General features: G+C 34.0%; 4 protein-coding genes across 8 annotated transcripts in view; 2 read left to right on the forward strand and 2 right to left on the reverse strand.

Moving 5' to 3' along the window:
• Positions 1–44: 44 nt before the first annotated feature.
• LOC113500690 (inositol polyphosphate 1-phosphatase) lies at positions 45–2,008 on the forward strand. Its single transcript, XM_026881562.1, has 4 exons — positions 45–577; positions 685–829; positions 1,061–1,263; positions 1,478–2,008. Exons 1-4 carry the CDS (start codon positions 133–135, stop codon positions 1,711–1,713), a joined length of 1,029 nt encoding a protein of 342 aa, XP_026737363.1. The 5' UTR covers positions 45–132; the 3' UTR covers positions 1,714–2,008.
• A 93-nt stretch (positions 2,009–2,101) lies between these two features.
• LOC113500693 (RNA-binding motif protein, X-linked 2-like) lies at positions 2,102–3,686 on the reverse strand. The gene is made up of 5 exons (XM_026881568.1): positions 3,499–3,686; positions 3,273–3,425; positions 3,005–3,134; positions 2,689–2,850; positions 2,102–2,265 (listed from the first exon to the last, which is right to left on the reverse strand). The coding sequence occupies exons 1-5, from the start codon at positions 3,510–3,512 to the stop codon at positions 2,134–2,136; spliced, it is 591 nt and encodes a 196-aa protein (XP_026737369.1). The 5' UTR covers positions 3,513–3,686; the 3' UTR covers positions 2,102–2,133.
• Positions 3,687–3,940: 254 nt separating this feature from the next.
• LOC113500695 (transcription initiation factor TFIID subunit 13) lies at positions 3,941–5,635 on the forward strand. Of its 3 annotated transcripts, XM_026881571.1 has the most exons (5): positions 3,941–4,085; positions 4,176–4,354; positions 4,442–4,599; positions 4,746–4,795; positions 5,447–5,635. In XM_026881571.1, the coding sequence occupies exons 1-4, from the start codon at positions 4,044–4,046 to the stop codon at positions 4,757–4,759; spliced, it is 393 nt and encodes a 130-aa protein (XP_026737372.1). In that variant the 5' UTR covers positions 3,941–4,043; the 3' UTR covers positions 4,760–4,795; positions 5,447–5,635. The 3 variants fall into 3 exon arrangements, with proteins under 3 accessions (XP_026737372.1, XP_026737371.1, XP_026737373.1); XM_026881570.1 differs by having other exon boundaries at positions 4,746–5,635; XM_026881572.1 differs by lacking the exon at positions 4,746–4,795.
• A 157-nt stretch (positions 5,636–5,792) lies between these two features.
• The window catches only part of LOC113500689, a 31,311-nt gene continuing 17,805 nt past the window's right edge, over positions 5,793–19,298 (reverse strand). For all 3 annotated transcript variants that reach the window (XM_026881560.1, XM_026881559.1, XM_026881561.1), the window contains 6 exons: positions 19,154–19,293; positions 15,226–15,344; positions 10,598–10,752; positions 9,741–9,870; positions 8,529–8,716; positions 5,793–8,216 (listed from right to left, as the gene is read on the reverse strand). In XM_026881560.1, the coding sequence (XP_026737361.1) occupies positions 8,101–8,216; positions 8,529–8,716; positions 9,741–9,870; positions 10,598–10,752; positions 15,226–15,344; positions 19,154–19,293 (848 nt within the window). In that variant the 3' untranslated portion in view covers positions 5,793–8,100. The remainder of the gene's footprint in view (positions 8,217–8,528; positions 8,717–9,740; positions 9,871–10,597; positions 10,753–15,225; positions 15,345–19,153; positions 19,294–19,298) is intronic.

A 19,298-nucleotide genomic window follows, 5' to 3' on the forward strand; every position in this document is an offset into this window, starting at 1 on the left:
CTAACTTAATTTGACATTGACAGTCGCTTGCAAACGAAGTTGTTTTGACGTTTCAAGCCTAACAGATTTACTCTTCAAGTTTAAATTAAATTAAAAAATATTTAAAGCTCCATGTTTTGATTCTCCCAAAAAATGAATATTCTAGAAACTCTTATAAATGCATCTGAAAAAGCTGCATGTGTGGCACGGTCTTGTTGTTCAGGATCATCAAATGAAGTCTTACTGGTTGCAGAAAAATTCGAAAACGAAGCAAACGCTCGCTTTGAAAGAGATTTTAAGACTATCGCCGATGTTTTAGCCCAGGAAGCAGCTAGGGCTGAAATAGCATGCCATTTTCCTGAGCTTGCCGCCCATGTTAGAGGCGAGGAGTGTTCAGAAATCGGAGGAGTGAAGATAACAATATGTGATGAAGTTGAACAAACCGCAGATGTTCTACGAACGTTAGTAGCGCCGGCGGTCGCTAAACGGATGGCAGAAGCAGCTCACTGCAGCACCAAGCACACATTCTGTGACAACTTGCCTAAAGATTTGTTGCAGATCAACACCTCTGACATAGGCATCTGGATTGATCCTATTGGTAAATACTTTTTTTTAATACTAAACTTCTTCTCTCTTTTCTTAAGATTATTTTGCTGAAGTCTTAATAACATGATTGTATTAATACTCCACTCCTAACTATTTCAGATGCAACTGCAGAATTCATAGCTGGTGTCCGTGGTGAGGCTGATGCTGACCATGGTCTACCATGTGTGACAGTTCTTATTGGGGCTTATATCAGGTCTACTGGAGAGCCAATAGTAGGAGTCATCAACCAACCATTTTATGACAAGTAGGTATCCATTCCAATGCACATAATTCATATATACTGAATGAAAAAAAGGTATTTACTGATTGTCAATATCTACCAGCACTAATAAATACATAGCATTTGATGACCAAATGCATCCAAGCCAAAGTTGATACCAAATACAGTCTTAAAAATTGTGTTTCCTTAGATGAATTAATGACAGCTTTTTTACTAACTTTTTAAACAATTAAACAAAATTACTTTGGTTTTCAGTGGGAAAGGTCGAGTCTTATGGGGCCTCAACTATAAGGATACCAAAAAGTGGGGAGGCAGTAACATTCCAAAAACAAAACAAAACAACATAATATTAATGAGTGCGGCAGAGAAGCCTGAAATCCTTAATAAATTTAAGAATAATGGCTGGGAAGTGAAATCTTTACCAGGAGCAGGGCACAAGCTGTTAAAAGTTGCCACAGGTAAATTAAGTTCTCTTAATTCCTTAAGAACCAAATTAGCCACAAACCGAATGAATTTGTGAAAGAGGTTAAGGTTTATCTAAATTTAATTTTTTTGAGGATTAGGTATATATTAACCATGATGACACTGACAAAGGTTAAAAAAAATATTCTATTTCATGCTTCCTTTTTATTGAATTGGATTTATTAGTATAAAAAAACACTATGATTTCAGGTGAAGCTGCAGCATACATAGTTTCTCAAGGAACTACATTCCGGTGGGACACATGTGCTCCACACTCTATCCTCAGAGCTAAAGGAGGTGACCTCATCACTTACTCCTCACACATTCCTATCTCATACAATGATGAAATTTCTATTGACACTCAGCAATACAGTAACAAAGAAGGTATTATAGCCTACAGTGATGAAGCTGTGTTAGACAAAATTAAAAACGTCCTTAAAGGTTAAGGTATGACCCTCCCTATAATATATGTAGAAAACAATGCCATAAACATGGTATAAAAAAGTGATTCTAAAATCATCCATGACTAGAAATCTCTATTCAGCCTTAAAGTGAATTTGTGATCCAATAGTAATTATCACCTTATTTTATGATATTGTCATTTGTATTTTCTATAAATAATTAATTTCCTTCTATTGATGTAATAATCTTAAGTGTATGTGTTCAAAATGTATCTTTACTTATCTTCTTACTAAACATATACATGTTAATGTAATTTTATAAGATTGTATCTAGTCAGTACCAAATACTTATAATTATAATTTTTAAAGATCTCTTTTGTGCATGTTATAAATTCATTATGAGGTATTGTATTGTTGTAATCATAAATGTGTACTATGTTTAAATAATCTTTTATTTACATAAACTTAATTACTTGATTCTGAGTCTGATGAGCTCTTTTTACTTTTCTTCTTCTTCTTCTTTTTACTTTTTTTATCCTTCTTTTCTTTTTTCTTAATTTTTCCTGCTATTGTTTTATCTTTTTCTTCTTTCTCCTCCTAAAATTATACCAGAAGTAAAGTATAGCCACTCCAAAAACTACATAATCATAGTGTGACAAGATAGGTTAAAAATTAACATTGTTTACCCTTTCTAGGTACCTAAACAAAAGGTCCTAAAAAGTTGAAAGAAATTTGTCCTTCTTTAAAAATAAAATTACGACAAAATCACAAAGGTTGTGCATACTAAAGATTACATTTTGTTGTTTTTCATTTTCCACAATACATAGAAATCTATTGCTGGCTTCTAAATTATGGTATATAAGTATAATATGTATATACCATACTCATTTGTGTGGCTTCCTATAAAAATGAATCAGAACATTTTTATTCTACATCACTGTTATTATTTTCCACTTTTTCATTTCAAGACACTCAGGCAAAATGATATGTGGAAGAAACCTGTTAATTTTCTTTTATTACCTCTTTGATCACCTCCTTCACCACAGTCTCAGTTCTGGGTATTAGCTGAGGTGCACAGCCTTCCATTCTTATAGCAGCTGTCACTTCATCAACTTTACTCATGTCAGCATTGGGTGCATTGTACTGCTCGCAATGATCCACTCTGATTGTACGGCCTAAGATCTGAAGCGAAAATTTTGCATGTACTTTCAAGTATTTGAAACATTTTTCATCTACACAGAAAGACAGAAATTTAACAATAATGTATTACATTTTACACATTCAAGTTTTAAAGTAACATAAATTTACTTTTAATACATTTAATGCACAAACTTACTTTGATTCCATTTAAGTTATCTACAGCTAAGATTGTAGACCGTTGATCTTCATAACATATAAACGAAAAGCCTCTAGATCTTCCGGTAGCTTTATCTCGCACTAAATTTATATTGACTATTTCACCATATCTGTAACAAAAGTACGTAAGTATAAGGAAATTACCCTCCTTTCGATGCAGTCCAGTAAGTATACTTTGTAATTATATGAATCAACGATCATTCTATGGTAGTAATATAGCTTTTGCAATGAAAGACGTGTTTACTTACTGAGAGAAAACACATATTATATCTCCTTCAGTCAGATCGTAGGGTAGGCCTCCAACAAACACCCAGGCACTGTCTTTATATTGATCGTGCCAAGAGGTCTTGGATTTGTTAGATAGTTCGCGTTCGCTCAACTTTAGCACATTCTTTACATTTCTGAAATATCAAACATTTTAGTTTTCTGTTCACTATCAAATAAAACAAAATTTGTTAATGAATTAATATTTACGTCATAGGATTCATGTTGCAGTTTCATTTAAACTAGCCGTTTTATACATAAATAATAAAGCGTCCTTCAAATTGAAGAAGCTAAGTAATATTTATAACCTAAAAATAACAACAAAATACAACAACAACTTGTGATTTTGTGAAATGTGACATTTCTGATTACGCAGGTATCTATCATAGACATTTTCGCACATTCTTTTGAAACTTTTATACAAAATATTGCTTTCTGTTTATGGTAATTAAATACACGAACTTGAAATCGTTTTCTCGTTTTCAGAATTAGAAACCTGCTCAGTTCAATTATTACGTTACTGCCTATTTTATATCTCGAAGTTTCGCGATAAGTCGATTATATTCTCGTCTTGGTTTTGTCAGAGTTCCTCTCTAGAAGTCGATGTGCTTCTCTCTTTTATTTGATAGAAACGTCACCGTCAGCCGTCAGTCAGAGTGTCAGACGACATAACTTCAGCTATACACATTCAGCTGAATGTGTATAAAGTGAAAACAAATAAATAACTGGAGTCACGCGCGCTACAAGTTATAATAATGGCAAACACAACTGCGGATACAACCGATAACTATGACCAGGTTTGTAATAATTACATTAAATACACCTGACTATGTCAGACATACGATGTTTAGTACGTAAGTTAATTTGGTATCCTTAAACTCTTACAGTTTGACGAAGAGGAAACTGAACAGCAACTAGGAGCTACAGCGTCAGGTCGCAAAAGGTTATTTAGCAAAGAACTGAGATGTATGATGTACGGCTTTGGAGATGATCAGAATCCATACACAGAAAGTGTTGACTTTCTGGAAGACTTAGTTATAGAATTTATTACAGAAACAACGCACAGGTAACTACAGATTTAACAACTCTGATAGCTACAATACTTGATAAATAAGGATATATGACATTTAAAATGTCAATCAACTTTTTCCAGAGCAATGGAGGTTGGCAGGACAGGCAGAGTGCAAGTAGAAGACATTATATTCTTAGTCCGAAAAGACCAACGAAAGTACGCCCGTGTCAAAGATCTATTAACAATGAATGAAGAACTTAAGAAAGCAAGGAAGGCCTTTGATGAAGTCAAATATGTTGGTGAGTCTCATTAGATAGATGACAATTGCAACTAATTGAATAGTAAAAGTCACAAACTTGTTATTTTATCTAAAAAGTTTTATAACTATTTTTTAAGAAAAGAAAAATCTGTAAATCTGTTTTGTAATTCTGTTTTTGAATTGTAGAAGATCAACAATAACATAAATCATGAGTGCTGCAAGCTACTAAGACTGATGCAAGTAACAATATTTGATTATAAGCTTCTGTGTACACTTACTAATATATCTGTTTAGTTGCTTTCCTAGTGGTCTATTACCGCATCTATCAGTTATATTATGAATGATGTGGAAACACGAATCCACTGTTTCTCATAGAGTAGTGTGCATCTTCCACAATAATATTTCTTATAGAGTTTTTGGGTTTCCTCCCCCCCTCCAACCCTCCCTTCTCCCTCCATTCCCTGTGACCTAACCACAGTATTGCCACTTTTTTATGTTGCTCAAATCACCCTTATGTAGAGAACACCACTGCCCTATAACGCACAGTCAATAACAATAATAATTATAGAGTACAATAAAAGACCAATAAAATAAGAAGAATATCTCTAGATTATATTACAACTACAGGTGCTAATAATTACATAGTTTCCTTTTCATTGATGTCAGAAATAAAAAGTATTTTATAATATATTATGCTTCATATCCTAGATAATTATATTGTCATTGTTAAATATTGTTAATAAATCCCAATTTTCTGATTTTAATAACACAATGGTCCAAATAATTGTGAAATGGGTAACTAACCATCACCTGTACACATCACAGCAATGGGTTATTGTAACTTTATTTTTTATGATCAATAAATAATAGTATGACTTATATTTCAGAATAAAACAAGTGAATGCACTGGAATGATGTTGTCTTTACACATGTGGTTAAGGTTGATAATTCAAGAAATGTGTTTAAACTTTGTAGATTTCTCTTCATTTCAGTTTTGAAAAATGTTGACATTCCTTTCCACATAGAACCTCAATGTAAAGTTAGCACTTAAGAGAATAAAAATAAGAGTTATTTTACACTGGATCTTTTATTTACCTTTTTATACTTGTATCATAATCATGCATGCAATCAATATTACACTGACTAAGTGGAATTAAAGCATGGAGGTCACTACTCTCAGCACTGAGGATAACAAACGAGATACAGGATGAGGGAGGAATTAAAATAGTTTCATGAATTTTAAAACGTTTATTTGTGCAATACAATAGAATGACGATATAATAACTTGCTAACACAGTACTAATAACAGTCAACTGTTATGAAAGACACTCTAATATCAAACTTTTTAAATAATTTAACATGATTTTATCATTATTGATAACCATTGCAATAACACAATTATTATTATAATACAAAAAATATTTTTTTATAAATATTCAAATGTCAACAAGATTGACATAGTCCTGAGAATATGGCCCCAATCAGACTTACATCCCACAAAATATACATAATAGGCCACTTGTTATTATAAAGTATAATAATATGGGTAGGGAAGTGTTTTTGAATGCGAACACCAAAACACCTTCATAAACGTCAACGAGGATTAAACTATGTATGTAACTTTTACAATTTAATGAATCTTAAGAATTACGTGTAAATAATATATTTCAACAAAATGTTCACATTTTAGGCGACTAGACCAGGTTGTCAAAAAACAGCCAAATGTCTAAACTTTGGTTTTTTATATGTATTACATATTATAATATATTGATATAACATCGTCCAATAACAAAGTTAATCTTATAATTACTAATAGGCCATTGATGGCAGTGAGTTAGTATTGTATAAATAATATAATAAATTACTTGTTGAAAGTTAAATAGGTATAATTTATTACATACTAAGGTACATATCCTAAGCTCTGGCAAAGTGAACAACAATTTTTCGCTAAATGTACTTACAATTTAGAATTTATAGACAATACAAAACTTATAATCGATAATCTGGAAATTGGTAACGTCTTTGTAATTCTAGCAAGGAAAATACAACGAAGAATGTCAAAAGAACCTATCAACTGTCTATTACCTGAACGCAGGAAGACATTCGTGGATTTGAGCCCTTTTCACAACATAACATAAAATTATTTGAGCGCCAAGGAATCACAAACCAACCTGCTTTTTATTTTATAGACATTTGTATTAAGTTGTAAAAATATATAATCAAACAGTCTAATCTCTAAAACATTATATTTGTGTCAGTATTTTCCGTAGTCCTTTGGACCACACTAAAAGGAGCATCACTACATGCATTCGTTTTTTATAAAGGCCGTGTGTACTTCACTATTTAAAACTACCCTATTATTTTGTAAATAACTATTTTTACTACTATTATAACAGCCAACGCTAAGGCAAGTAAACCTGTACATTAGATATTAAAGGTAGATTTTAACTCTGTATAAATAATAGCAACAGAGATAAATGTAATGGCCACTTTTTAAGGTATTTTTTTGGTTGGCATTACTTCTAAGAGTTTATCTAACCAACAAGTATAGGAATATCATATTGATATATAATACATTTTATTTTAATTTTACGACATTATAAACGTGCATTGTGCATACATTACTTTTGAATAATCAGATCAAGATTTAGTATTCAACTGAATTCTGAATGTCAGGATTTTATGTTAGCTTATCTGTAGCTTTACTCCCTATCATAAAGGCAGTGAAAAACTTGTATACTAATGCGGGGTAATTACATATTAAATAATGTTAACCAACCTATGTATGTACTTAGAATATGAAAATGTTTAACACAACTGGTTGTAATCTATACGATCTAAAGGAGTTGTAAATACTTTCTTGTATACATGTTGAATGGGTATGTAAAAATCTCACTGGCATATTATTATGAACATCTGGTTATATGTGTAAAATACTAAAGAGTATAAACAATACGAAACTCAAACTTCCTTCAATAAAACACTGTAGAAATCTAGAATATAATGTACGTACCAGTACGTATTGTATACTTTAGATGTCTAAAGGAAAATAAGCCTTATGCTTCTTACGTGGAGTGCTATATCCCATGACCAAAATTACACAGATTGACTGATCGATCAAAGTAAAAACCATTTGATGATTGAACTAAAAACTGTGCGTTTGTTTACTGACACACACACATCAGTGAAATATTTCACTACAAGCACCCTTATTCAAAAAACAATAAGGTACATTTTCGTGATTATAATCGTCTTAATCTTGATAAACCAGTCAGCCTGTATATAGATTTTGAAATAAATGCCATACAAATACTTAAACAATACAATTATAATAACTTGAAGTTACAAGTACCACCCAAACGTCTTCAGCTTCAGAACTCTGAAAATGTCGCAAGCCAACTCTCCCTAGACAAATGGCTTTTCTACAAACGCCAACTCAAATGTATGGTCAAGTCTTAATCACGTGACTCAATCAGATTTAACGCTTGTGTAGAGAAGTAATTTGTCTATAGAGGCGGGTGAGTTGGAAGGTTTTGTAGGTTTAGTCAGTAGGTGGCGGCATGGCGGCTATGATGCCTTTCATGACGGCGGCCGCGGCCAGCGCTGCGTGTGGCTGCCACGCCTTGCCGCGTGTGCCGTCACGGTAGTCCGATATACCTGCGGATTCATTGATATATTAATAATAATCAAGTCGTATTATATGTTATGATGAATTTGCTTAGTACACATTAGGAATGAAGTTTAATACAAAAAAAAATATAGGTCCCGTCTACTATATCATAACAAATAGGTACTCTTTAATTTTAAGCACGTTTGGTAAATTAAACGTTGTAACTTTCACATACGCGACCATCTGCAGGGCATACTTCTGATTATTTCACTACTTGTAAAGAGACTTCAGATCAGCCTGAGCATTCAGCAAGAACTTGAAATACTAAAGAGCACAACAAAAAATCTTATAATACGAACCTCTTATAGAAACAAAGCAGTCCTTCCTGTTCCCGATGACACTATCAAGCACAGCGTCGAGCTCGCAGTCGTAGGCGAGAGCGCGCGCGTGAGCCGCAAAAGCCGCGCGAGCCTCGCCCGACCCACTGACCGCGCGCCCACCGGCTACAGGAGATAAGTGTACGCGGAGACCGCTGCCAGCGCGGTCACTGGAAATTTGGAAATTAAAACAACACCAATAATATGTGAAGCAACTGTTTAAAATTAGTGCCTTAGAGGTAATAACGGTGCCTATCTTAAAGTTCCTTTTAATTTATATCGGACAACAACCATAAGTAGGAATTTGTTCTCTAACCCATGCGATATACATATTAATCGTTCAGTTTCTTCATTTATTGGGCCCCAATTTTGACATGAATAATGTATTTGTTTTCAGGAAGTGTAGGTAGACTTATTGAGAACAACCCAAATACTTACCATTGCCAGGAAGTTTAGTTAGACTTGCTGGGAACAACCCATAGGGGTTCACAACTTAAAAATAAAATGCATCCTCTTAACACCAATTACGGAAATCCACGATCGATACAATGTAATCACGTCCTCACGTATTTATTTTCCTATTTACGTGTTTACTTCAGGAATAATCAGACACGGAATAAACAAAGGGACGTCCCGAACAGTATGAATGGGATTTTCACAGGTTTATTCTTAGAGCCTTATCGAAATATTACAGGAATATTGTTGTTTATATTTAAATGACATAACAATGGTCAAGAAAAACAAGCACAAATCGATGAATCATTTGCAATATTTAACTTTAACGGAGGGCTATAACAAAAAGCTATAAACATTGAATTCTAATTATAAATTTCCAAAAGATTTCCATTTTTAGTTTTGACAGTCATCAAATCATCCTTTTTTCTTCAGCTCTTAAAGAAGAAGTTCTTAAAATGATAACTGTCTTTGCAATCCAAGTGAGTAAAAGTGACAAGGAGAGACACAAGGACTTAAAATCAAGTGGATCTATTCAGACCATATTATCGCCTTTTAAATATTATTTTGCCGTTCACCATATCGACTTAAATATTTTACAAGTGTATATTATATACAATAAAAAAAACACGTTGTAGAAAACAATCACAAAATTACGGCATCACACTATTGACCTTTTCAAGGCATCCAGCCCTAACTAAAGTTGACACCACAACCTTTTACTCTATATTTTTTACTTACACTTGGTCTCCTTGTGGCGAGGGATGCGAGACCTCAATGAAGGCGCCCTCACCGATCTCAACGCACAAGCGATCCGTGGCGCCCTCGGGAGCCTCCCACCTGCCCGGCACGCCTCGCAACCGGTCTAAACCTGGGAATACAAACATATAATTTATATTATAAAGTATTTGTACAAACGAAGGCACAGATTACTAAATAGTTACTACGACGCAGGTCATATTATTCGATTCTAAAACTAATTTAGGCTTTCGATTCAAAATTTTCGTCAGCTAAGTAAACATTTGGACGGGTGGACTAAAATATTTACCAGGAGAAATGATTGCGTTCTTGAACAAAATATGTAATTTTAAACAGATACCGAGTTTTATGAATTAAATCACTAATAAACAGAGGGGGCGTAAACAGAGATCAGATTGAGATTTTACACACAGATAAATATGATCGCACGTTTAAAACTAAATGATTTCGTTGTATTTGTTCTCAACACGTATAATTGTGTTTGTCTGCACAAGATCTGACGGCGATAAAACATGCGAGCGTATAGCATGTGTATTACGACAAGCAACACAATTCGAGTGATAAAATCTAAACTAAGACTTCATAATTGGTGAGAAAATTAAATTAACAATTTGCTGGAACTTACTGGCGTCACAATTAAACTTGACGCTCTGTCCGAGAGTGCTGGTTTTGTTGGAACCAAAACCGTACCGAACCGTAACCGTAGAATATGGAATCGTACTACCATAACCGAAAATCGGAAATATGAAAATTATTACCAATACTTTTTGCAAACACTGATTTTTTTTCCGAATATCCTGAACAGAAATCGCATCTTCTACATAAAGAAGATAATTTACCTTCGTTAACGTAAGCATCCCAAATAGCTTTAGAGTTGCTGAGTCGTGCTGCGATGTCTTGGAGAAGAAAATCAGCTGGCTTGTATGGCTTCACCTCATAGTCCCATCCTCCTTTCGCGTTCTTTTCCGCTTTCTCGCAGAATATGTAAACATATCTAGGAAAATAACATTATTTACTTAATAGTTTTGTCATGTTTTTGATTCCGAGACTTAGAGATATTATTCTGAATTTATAGCCACATGTTTCCTTAATCCTTATGTATTTAAACTGAAGTAAGTGAATACTTTAATGAAATCCATTTATAGGTATCCAATAATATTTTCAGTGTTACTAAATTACATCGTTTCCCATTACATAAACAGGAAGAAGATAAATAACTTATAAATAACGTACAAGTTTTGCAGGCAAATGATTTATAAGAAATTGTACATCTACAGGAAAAATAAGTCCTTTTCAAAGTGTATGGTATTATTTTAAATCGTACTATATCGCTTTAGGTTAGTTCAATAAGGATAGATAATTATGTGCAAAAGTAAATTATGGCCTAATTAATGTAGGCCTAGGTAGCCTTATACGGTAATTAAATCGATATAATTAACATTAATGCTGCTAATTTCATTTGGATCATAAACGCACATCATTATCGTACGCTTACGTACGATTGTCCAAATTGCCCGATCCCCATAGCAACGGGATGACTAAGCCGAAATTACAGCTGATATATAATACATAATTAATTATTCATGCATGCACAAAAAGTAAATGATAGTCATTTGATTTTTCCCACGTAGGTAATTGGGCGATATCTGACCACCCGCTACGCACATGGCATTAACCCAATCAAGACTAAGTGGCCACAATTGAATCATGCCATAAGGGGTCACAATGGACATATTCGCGGTTGACAATTTATTCTCAGACATTTTCCACTAAGCGGGTTCATACGATCAATAAGTAGCAGACCAAGAGTCCCATGGATGGAGGAGAGATCCGATCGCAAATGTAAATAGCAAATGAGATGCAACTGCGCCAATTATCCTATCATTGAGACGAATAGAAAGAGGAAGTAAGTATAGGACATTAGCCTCAGCTATTTAAGGCATCAATAATTATGATTGTAAGGATCAGCATGTTTTTCAAAGAACTTTAGCACCCTTGTTTTAGCATCTACTCCTGAAGACTTTAAAGTAAAGAAATAATCGTAACATATTCTCTAAAGATTTGACTATTTGTGTTTCCACTTTTTTTTCCACACGCCGTCGCAAACGGCACTTCAATAGTAGTAGGTAGATATGGCAAAACATAGTAATTGAGTTATGAAATTATTACGATACTATTTGTTTGGCAGTTTATCGCGTGTCCTAGACATTCCATAACTGATTCTTGGGTAATAAACTTAACAATATGCAGTATGTGAAGTTTTGGAATAAAAAAATGTGTTCTTTTTGCTTCGTAGATGGTGTTAGATCTTACTTTACGATTGTAAATGGTAGCCTTCGTTAGGGACAAATATGGGTCAATAGCGTAAATGCTTGGCAATATAATAATAATATAATAATATTTTATGAAAATTAAATATAATATATTATTTTTATAAAAGTAGTAAACAAAGTAAAAATATTAAAAATTGCAAATAATCTTTTGAACTAAGGACAATGAGTTCAATAATTCTGATTAATCACCAATCAGAGCAGGATTTTATGAAAAATGTTGACACTATTTCGTAGAATTTTTCCCACAGCGAACGTCAAACTTGACCTCACTCTTTTGAATGAGCTTGTAATCGATTCTTCAAACATAAACATTGTATATGTAATGTAACTGAAAACACGCCACAAATATAAATAGATTATGAGAGAGACTAATAAATGCCAACTGTTGTAATAATTATGCACATATTTCACTGCAAGATGTTTTCATTACACATTGTAGAAAAATGTGCGAGCAATATTTCGCTTGAATTACAATTCTTTAGAAAGATTGTATTTTTTACGAGTGTATAATATTCAGTAACTATTTATATCATTTTTGTAAAACAATATTTGTATTCTACATGTCTAGTTAACCTTAACTAATTCATGCGTCTCGTGCCATTAAGTCGTGTCGCACGGAGTATACAATAATAGATCGCTTGTACGAAGGCATTCAATTAGTTATGGTTACACATATCTTCGTCTTACGATCTTTAATCATATTGGCATGTATATTTGTTTTTTAGGTAGGTACTTGGTAATATTAACTTCAAAATGTCCTACTCGTAAAAATCGTTTTGTAAGAATGTCCCAAAAATTTAATAAATAACAAAAAAAATATGATTTTCTGACGTCATTCGTCTATTGTATCTTGGCCTGATTTGCTAAAGATCACTAACATGGATTTCAATAAAGCTTACATTAATGTTTTCTAAAGGACCTACTCTAAAACCGAAAAATAAAATTTAACCTTACTAAGCCGAAATAAGGCCAAATATCAAAGTTAAAGTAAACAAGGCGCTGCTCATTACTAAGTTTCAAATGACAGTAACGACCGTTAAAGCGCAGACGACTAAACAATACAATCACAGACAAATCCTCGACACAGATAATATAGTGGCAATATTATTTAAGTATTCATAATTCTCTTAGCAATGAAGTCACAACCGTATAAAGGCTGATTGTTTTTTACAGCTACGTATTAAAGTGACAAGGAAGGATACGGTTTTTAGTCAGTTTCAGTATGTACTTACTACTTACGTAGTACGTGGTACTGGTTCTGGCTTCGTCACAGAAAGGATAAACACGATTTATTTACTAGTAACCGTGGAATTGATATTTTATGTCACGTACACCATAGCTTGGATTGTATGGTTAAAACATAGCTGTTATCATAGCTTCGTCCACTCATGAGTCATTGCCGACCCTGCTTGTTAAAAAGTTTTGTAATAATTTTAGGGTCTCTGCCTTCCTTGCTGTAGCTAGGGGCAAAACTGAAATTGTTATTTTTGGGGATGTTCGTGACGCGAAATAAAAACATGGATGAAATAATTGCCAATTGTTGTGTGAAAGATGAGAAATTAATGTGTCAGTGTAACGTGACGTATTAATAAAGTGCATATAATTTATAGACAGGGCCAAGATACCTACTCGTATAAATAAAGTCTTTCAAATATTAAAATTTGTATTATTTAGAATACTGCGGTACGATTTTTTGGTCTTGAAGTCCTGGATCTATTAAATACTAAAGAGATAGTTCAGGACTCATATCGGTTAACGTAATTGTGGGTATCTTTTGCGAGTATAGCGATTCAGACTTAATATAATATAAAACAAAACTAGCCTGTTAAAAAAATTAATTGTTAGCGATCATCATTCCCATTATCATCATATCATTGAATAACGCATTGCAGGCAATAGCTACCACTTTCATTCTCCTGTTTCTTGCCCTGCCTATTCCTACTATATTTTTGTATATCTTATATTTACGATACATACTACGTATAAAACAATATTGATCGATAGCTGTAGCACGTGGTCCGCCACAAGGTTAATCGATCTATTTGTACAGCTTTTGAAGTTTAAATCAGATTATAAAAATAGGCTCTAATAACATTGATACGTCAAATAATATCGTACATTAAATACTGGTATAAGACATGGTGAGATCATATCGGTTATTGCCACATCTTGTACAATTTCAGGCTGGTAATGTTGTGGAAGAGAGACACCGCTCTATATCGTCTATTACTTCTCGTTCCCACAATAGTCTTACCTACTTTCAATGGTGGTGGTAGACACCCGTAAACTACTTTGTATGGAGTTTCTTTTGAGCCGGAGATAAAAAGTAGAAAAGGATGGAAAAATGGGAATTTTTAGCAGTCGGCTTCGAACTAGATAGTATAAGATACATAAAAAATGTATTTTTAAATGCATTTGAATTAAATGTTCTAGTAAGGAATAAATACTGCAAACTAGTCTGATCAACATGAAGCATGGAATAGCACAGAGTCAGTCACATCGACTGGATTTCTTCATAAATGAAGATGAATAAGTATTGACGTAGTTTTTTACGTCACTGCGTTAGGCTTTAGCATTAAAAAATATATCCTCCTATTTCTAGGAACATTAAGCTGTCCATATTGATACCAGTAAATAAATGTTCATGTTTTCTAAATTTCGACCAATATGGGTATTGAACAATAAGTAGTAAAATTTCATCAAAAAATTGTCAAGCAACCTATTTAGTATTGCTGTGTAATATTTTTTTTTTTAAATGACGCTAGGCCCAAGCGCAAAAGGAACGACGTCTTTTTTATGACGCCTACAGGATCATTATGGAAATACCGAAACAAAATCATTCCGATGTTTATTTTCTTTAGAAATTCCGTATAAAACATACTTGATTAAGTTTTTTACTTATTTCTTCAGTATTTGGCATAATCAAAAACAAACCTAAATAAATTATGTTTGCGTCAATTCCCATTGAAAATAGAAATAATCCGTATTGCTTATCGCAATAAGGCATCAATAGTCGTAAAATATTCGCTGCGAAATACCTTTTTGGAGACATGTGATTGACATTACACTGTCATTTACCTATATTGGAACTTCAATTGTAATTTGAACCTTATACTGTAACATTTTGTACTAACTTGTCGGGTAAGTCCGGTGCCGGCGACGAGACGACGACGTCGCCCAGACGCACGTGCCTCTCGTAGTCCGTGTAGTGCGGCACCCCGCCGCCGACGCCCACCAGAAATACATACTCCACCTGTAGAAACAACGATCTGTTTATAGTAAACGTATTAAACACGAGAAGTAGCATACCTGCCAAGATGCCAGAACTAATTGGAAAATATGATATGTTAACTCAATTTTTTTTTTAACATCGTAATAGTAACGAAAACTGACTGAATCAGGCCAGTATATCAGTCTACACCTGTAGAGAGAAGACTATATATACTATCTATAGTATAAGGCAAAATTCATTTAAAATAGACATCTTAGTAGTGGCTGTAAGATTTGTCACAAAATGAAAAAAATAAATAAACCCATAAATTGGCCTAGTTCTACCATAATAGGAGAAGGAATGCAACTTACAAGCGGACACGAGATGCTTAATTTAATTACTATCTATAAAGAAAAAACTTGTTTGCCAATTTATTCTCAGAAGACATTTAAATTTTAAATACAGCAGGAAACATACCGATGATAAATTCCAATGCAGGCGAAACAATAAGTAGTCAATCGGATTCCAAACCAGATACTGCGGGGCATATGGCAACGGATTTATTTCAGTCTCGTTTCCATCGAGCTAATTTTGTCCTTACCGTAACCAAACAAACATACCGAACCCATGCAATCATTGCTATTTCACGCATGGATACAAAATAGAACAAATTCAAGGCCATATCAACTATTATTTTAATGTTATTAATATTAGTACTGCACGTATGCTTATAATTATATAAACAAATTCATTCTTAGTCTCGGTATCATTAAATATTCATGAAAATTCTGTAGCCTGTGGAATTTTAAATCTTTTGATAGTTTCCTATCGCTGGCTAGTAGTAGCTCTTTAATTTTTTTCGGATCTTAGATTTTACTAACTATGTACGTTGTGGCCAGCTTCTAGTCTGACTGATTCCACGGTTAACTTGACATCGACAACTCATTATACCGGGTTACAGCTGTCTGGTTTTCATGGTGACAGCCGAGATTTCAGGCTTAACTATTTATGTGGATTATGTCCACGGATTGTGTCGTTGGTGCGATAACATACTTCAAATTGGAAAGTACACGAATTCCTAAACACGTGTTATCCAGACACCCATCTATGTACATGATATGTATGTATATGCTATGTAAACACTGTTATCTAACCACAGCTGTTTGGATCATGAAGGTGGCGGTAACAAAAGCAACAGATAATAGAGATCAATAGTTTATGGAACTTAATCGATGAAACTACGTAATTACTGGATTAGATCATAACAAAGGCCGTCCTTTACGAATATATGCGTAATTATTGAAGATCACAATTTTTGTCAAATACGAAATAGGCTTTTAAGAAAAGTCTCTTGGTTTCGGTTTCTATAGGCGATTAAACACGACACACTATTCATTTGTTTTATTACTCAAAATTTGGAAAAGAGATTCCTTACTTATCACAAGAGAGCTTTCTGCCTGCACTCTGCAGTATCATGGGCTAAGCTTAAGAAAAGCTCAGCTACCCTCTTATCAGTGGCAAGTAAGTGTAGTATAAGTGGACAAGAACCCAGATGAAATAGTTCCGAATAACTTCACCTGGTGAAGACGGCGAGACTGTCACAGTTGGATAGATACGTGACACCATTCAGTAAATTACGATGCTGTCATGGTTACGTGTACAGATTACTAAAGTCGACATTTAGGTGCCACTGTTGAATAATTCCTGAGCAAAAAGCTATAGGTGCAAATGAAATCATTCAGAATGACGATCAATGTTGCAAAACCAAACTTTTGATTAGGTAGGTTCATAGTTCAAATAAATGCACACCAAAAACGATATTTTACCTTGAGTAAGCAATTAAATATTCCATTCATTCCGACAGTTGACGACATTGGAAAATTCATTGTTGGGTAACAACAAGTCCATACACCACATTACGGCATTTATGAATGGGTTTACAAACTATTTACGAACAATTTTTAATTAGTCATGAATAGCAATTTCAAAATATACCTAATAGTGTCTAAGCTTCAGCATGCGCCAAATTACTTCTTACAATAAACAAAATATATACTAAAACACGTTCTATAAGGTAAAGTAGATAAAGGTAAGGAAATAAACCCATGCAAAAGTTTGAAGGGGATGCGAAGCGCTGAAGTTCCAGGCAGATGTTTGGCTTATTTACAATATGATAAGCATCACATATAAAAGACTGTAAATGACTTTTAAATATCGATATAAAGGAAGTCCTTAACACATTTAGTTTTTATTATGAAATCCGGAACTGTCTCCGAAATTTAGGTTATTGCTAGTTCGACAGAACGCACTGGGTTATTCAAACCGCAGGACGTTTATGACGAATCAGTGCCCGAATGACAATACATTTTCGTTTGATGCGTCTTTCTAAGGGCCGTCAACTTAACCCATTGATTCTTCCAGATTCTTATAAATCACTCAGCTCTTATAAGTCACATAGTTTTCTTTTAGTTTAGCATACTTTATATTTGTTACTAGTGAGGTGGAATTATTATTGTTTTTTTTTAATAAATGTGGACAACATCACATACATTGTTCTGAACCCAAACTAAGTTGCTAAAGCACTTGTGTTATAAAATTCAGATACAACAAAGGTACCACAAACACCCAGACCCGAGACAATGTAGAAATGTGAATTTTTACATTGACCCGACCGGGGATCGAACCCGGGACGTCAGAGCTAGCGACACCTTGAAACAGGTGCGTACGCCACTCGACCACGGAGGTCGTCAAGTATAGTTTTGTAGGAAGAAAACAAAGAAGCTTTGATGCCTGCCATGGCAGCGGATTGCCCGAAAGGGTTACCGTGGCCCCGGTACATGAAGGGCAAAGTAAGGAGCATGAGTGGGTTTTAGTCAGTAGAGTCTGACACTCCATTTCGCTCAAACTATAGCGGAAGGAGTCATTTGGTGCTTTCCCATCCGAAAAGGTGTATCTAGGAGAGAAGATGGAAATGTTAGCCTAAAAAATATGTTTAAAAGCCGTAGTGTGTTATTGCAATTAATTTTGACAAATTCTCTTTAGCAATCATGTTTTTGAAAGACTCAAACATGTATCACCCTAAATGATATTGTATAACCTTGATACAGTTAGTTTTATGTTGATTTTGCTATTGTGACAGTAGCCGAAACTAAGAGTAGTTTGGTCGCAACGGTTGATTAGACGCCAGCCAACATTCAACATCCATTGTTTTTACTAGGTGGGGCGAGGGCCGTAATGTGTTAAATGCCTCTATCAACATTGCGCGAAAGGTCAAAAGAGCTGTATGCGTTTGTTCTTAGTTGTGCCCGGGTCAGTTATGAGAATCAGAAGTTATCTTAAAATCAAGCAATGAGATCACAAGATTGTCAGGAAAACAAATCAAATAATAAGACAATAATTATCCGGAGGAACAAAACATTAGGTAATAAAAAAACTACTAGCTAAATTACAACAAAAAACCAAGCTTTTTAGCAAATCTTGGAAAAGTCCTATGTTGAGCGGTATACCATCAACATCATTAAAAGCCAATATTCGTCCACTGCTGTATATAGGCCTATCCAATTGCACGACGATAAAATACCTGATCAAATTAAAAATCTACCAGTCCATAAATTCATTCATTCGTATGTCCTGTCATAGATAAAAAATAGCGTACTCAGTACTGTACACCTACATATTTATAATATCTGCATTTAATGTTTACCTATGTTTTACGAATAATAAATGATTTGATTTAATTTTGACATCCAGATTTATCGTCGGCTGCTCACATCCACCTCCGTTGATTTATTATTATATTTATTTATTTTTATTTCAATTGTTAACAAATAAGTATTTCATAGACCACTAACCTTTTGGAAAATTCCTAATAATCTTGTAGTGGTGTTGCCAGCTGCGGTCATCGCTTCTCTTGTTCGTCCAACAGACGGTAGTTTAGTGGTAACGACTCTGTGGTTACCTATCGTACCCAGTGTGTACACGTTTGATTCCCCTGTA

Source organism: Trichoplusia ni, chromosome 14 (assembly GCF_003590095.1).
Source record: "Trichoplusia ni isolate ovarian cell line Hi5 chromosome 14, tn1, whole genome shotgun sequence".
Taxonomy (NCBI): Eukaryota; Metazoa; Arthropoda; class Insecta; order Lepidoptera; family Noctuidae; genus Trichoplusia; species Trichoplusia ni.

Excerpts from the sequence above, each read along its gene's own strand:
- LOC113500695 (XM_026881570.1), top strand. The coding sequence starts at position 4,044 with ATGGCAAACACAACTGCGGATACAACCGATAACTATGACCAG. Across the intron at positions 4,086-4,175 it reads CAACCGATAACTATGACCAG|TTTGACGAAGAGGAAACTGA; the intron begins GTTTGTAATAAT and ends AAACTCTTACAG. Across the intron at positions 4,355-4,441 it reads ATTACAGAAACAACGCACAG|AGCAATGGAGGTTGGCAGGA; the intron begins GTAACTACAGAT and ends AACTTTTTCCAG.
- LOC113500690 (XM_026881562.1), top strand. The coding sequence starts at position 133 with ATGAATATTCTAGAAACTCTTATAAATGCATCTGAAAAAGCTGCATGT. Across the intron at positions 578-684 it reads CATCTGGATTGATCCTATTG|ATGCAACTGCAGAATTCATA; the intron begins GTAAATACTTTT and ends TAACTATTTCAG. Across the intron at positions 1,264-1,477 it reads GCTGTTAAAAGTTGCCACAG|GTGAAGCTGCAGCATACATA; the intron begins GTAAATTAAGTT and ends CTATGATTTCAG.
- LOC113500693 (XM_026881568.1), bottom strand. Across the intron at positions 2,851-3,004 it reads ATAACTTAAATGGAATCAAA|ATCTTAGGCCGTACAATCAG; the intron begins GTAAGTTTGTGC and ends TTTTCGCTTCAG. Across the intron at positions 2,266-2,688 it reads TGAAGGAGGTGATCAAAGAG|GAGGAGAAAGAAGAAAAAGA; the intron begins GTAATAAAAGAA and ends GTATAATTTTAG.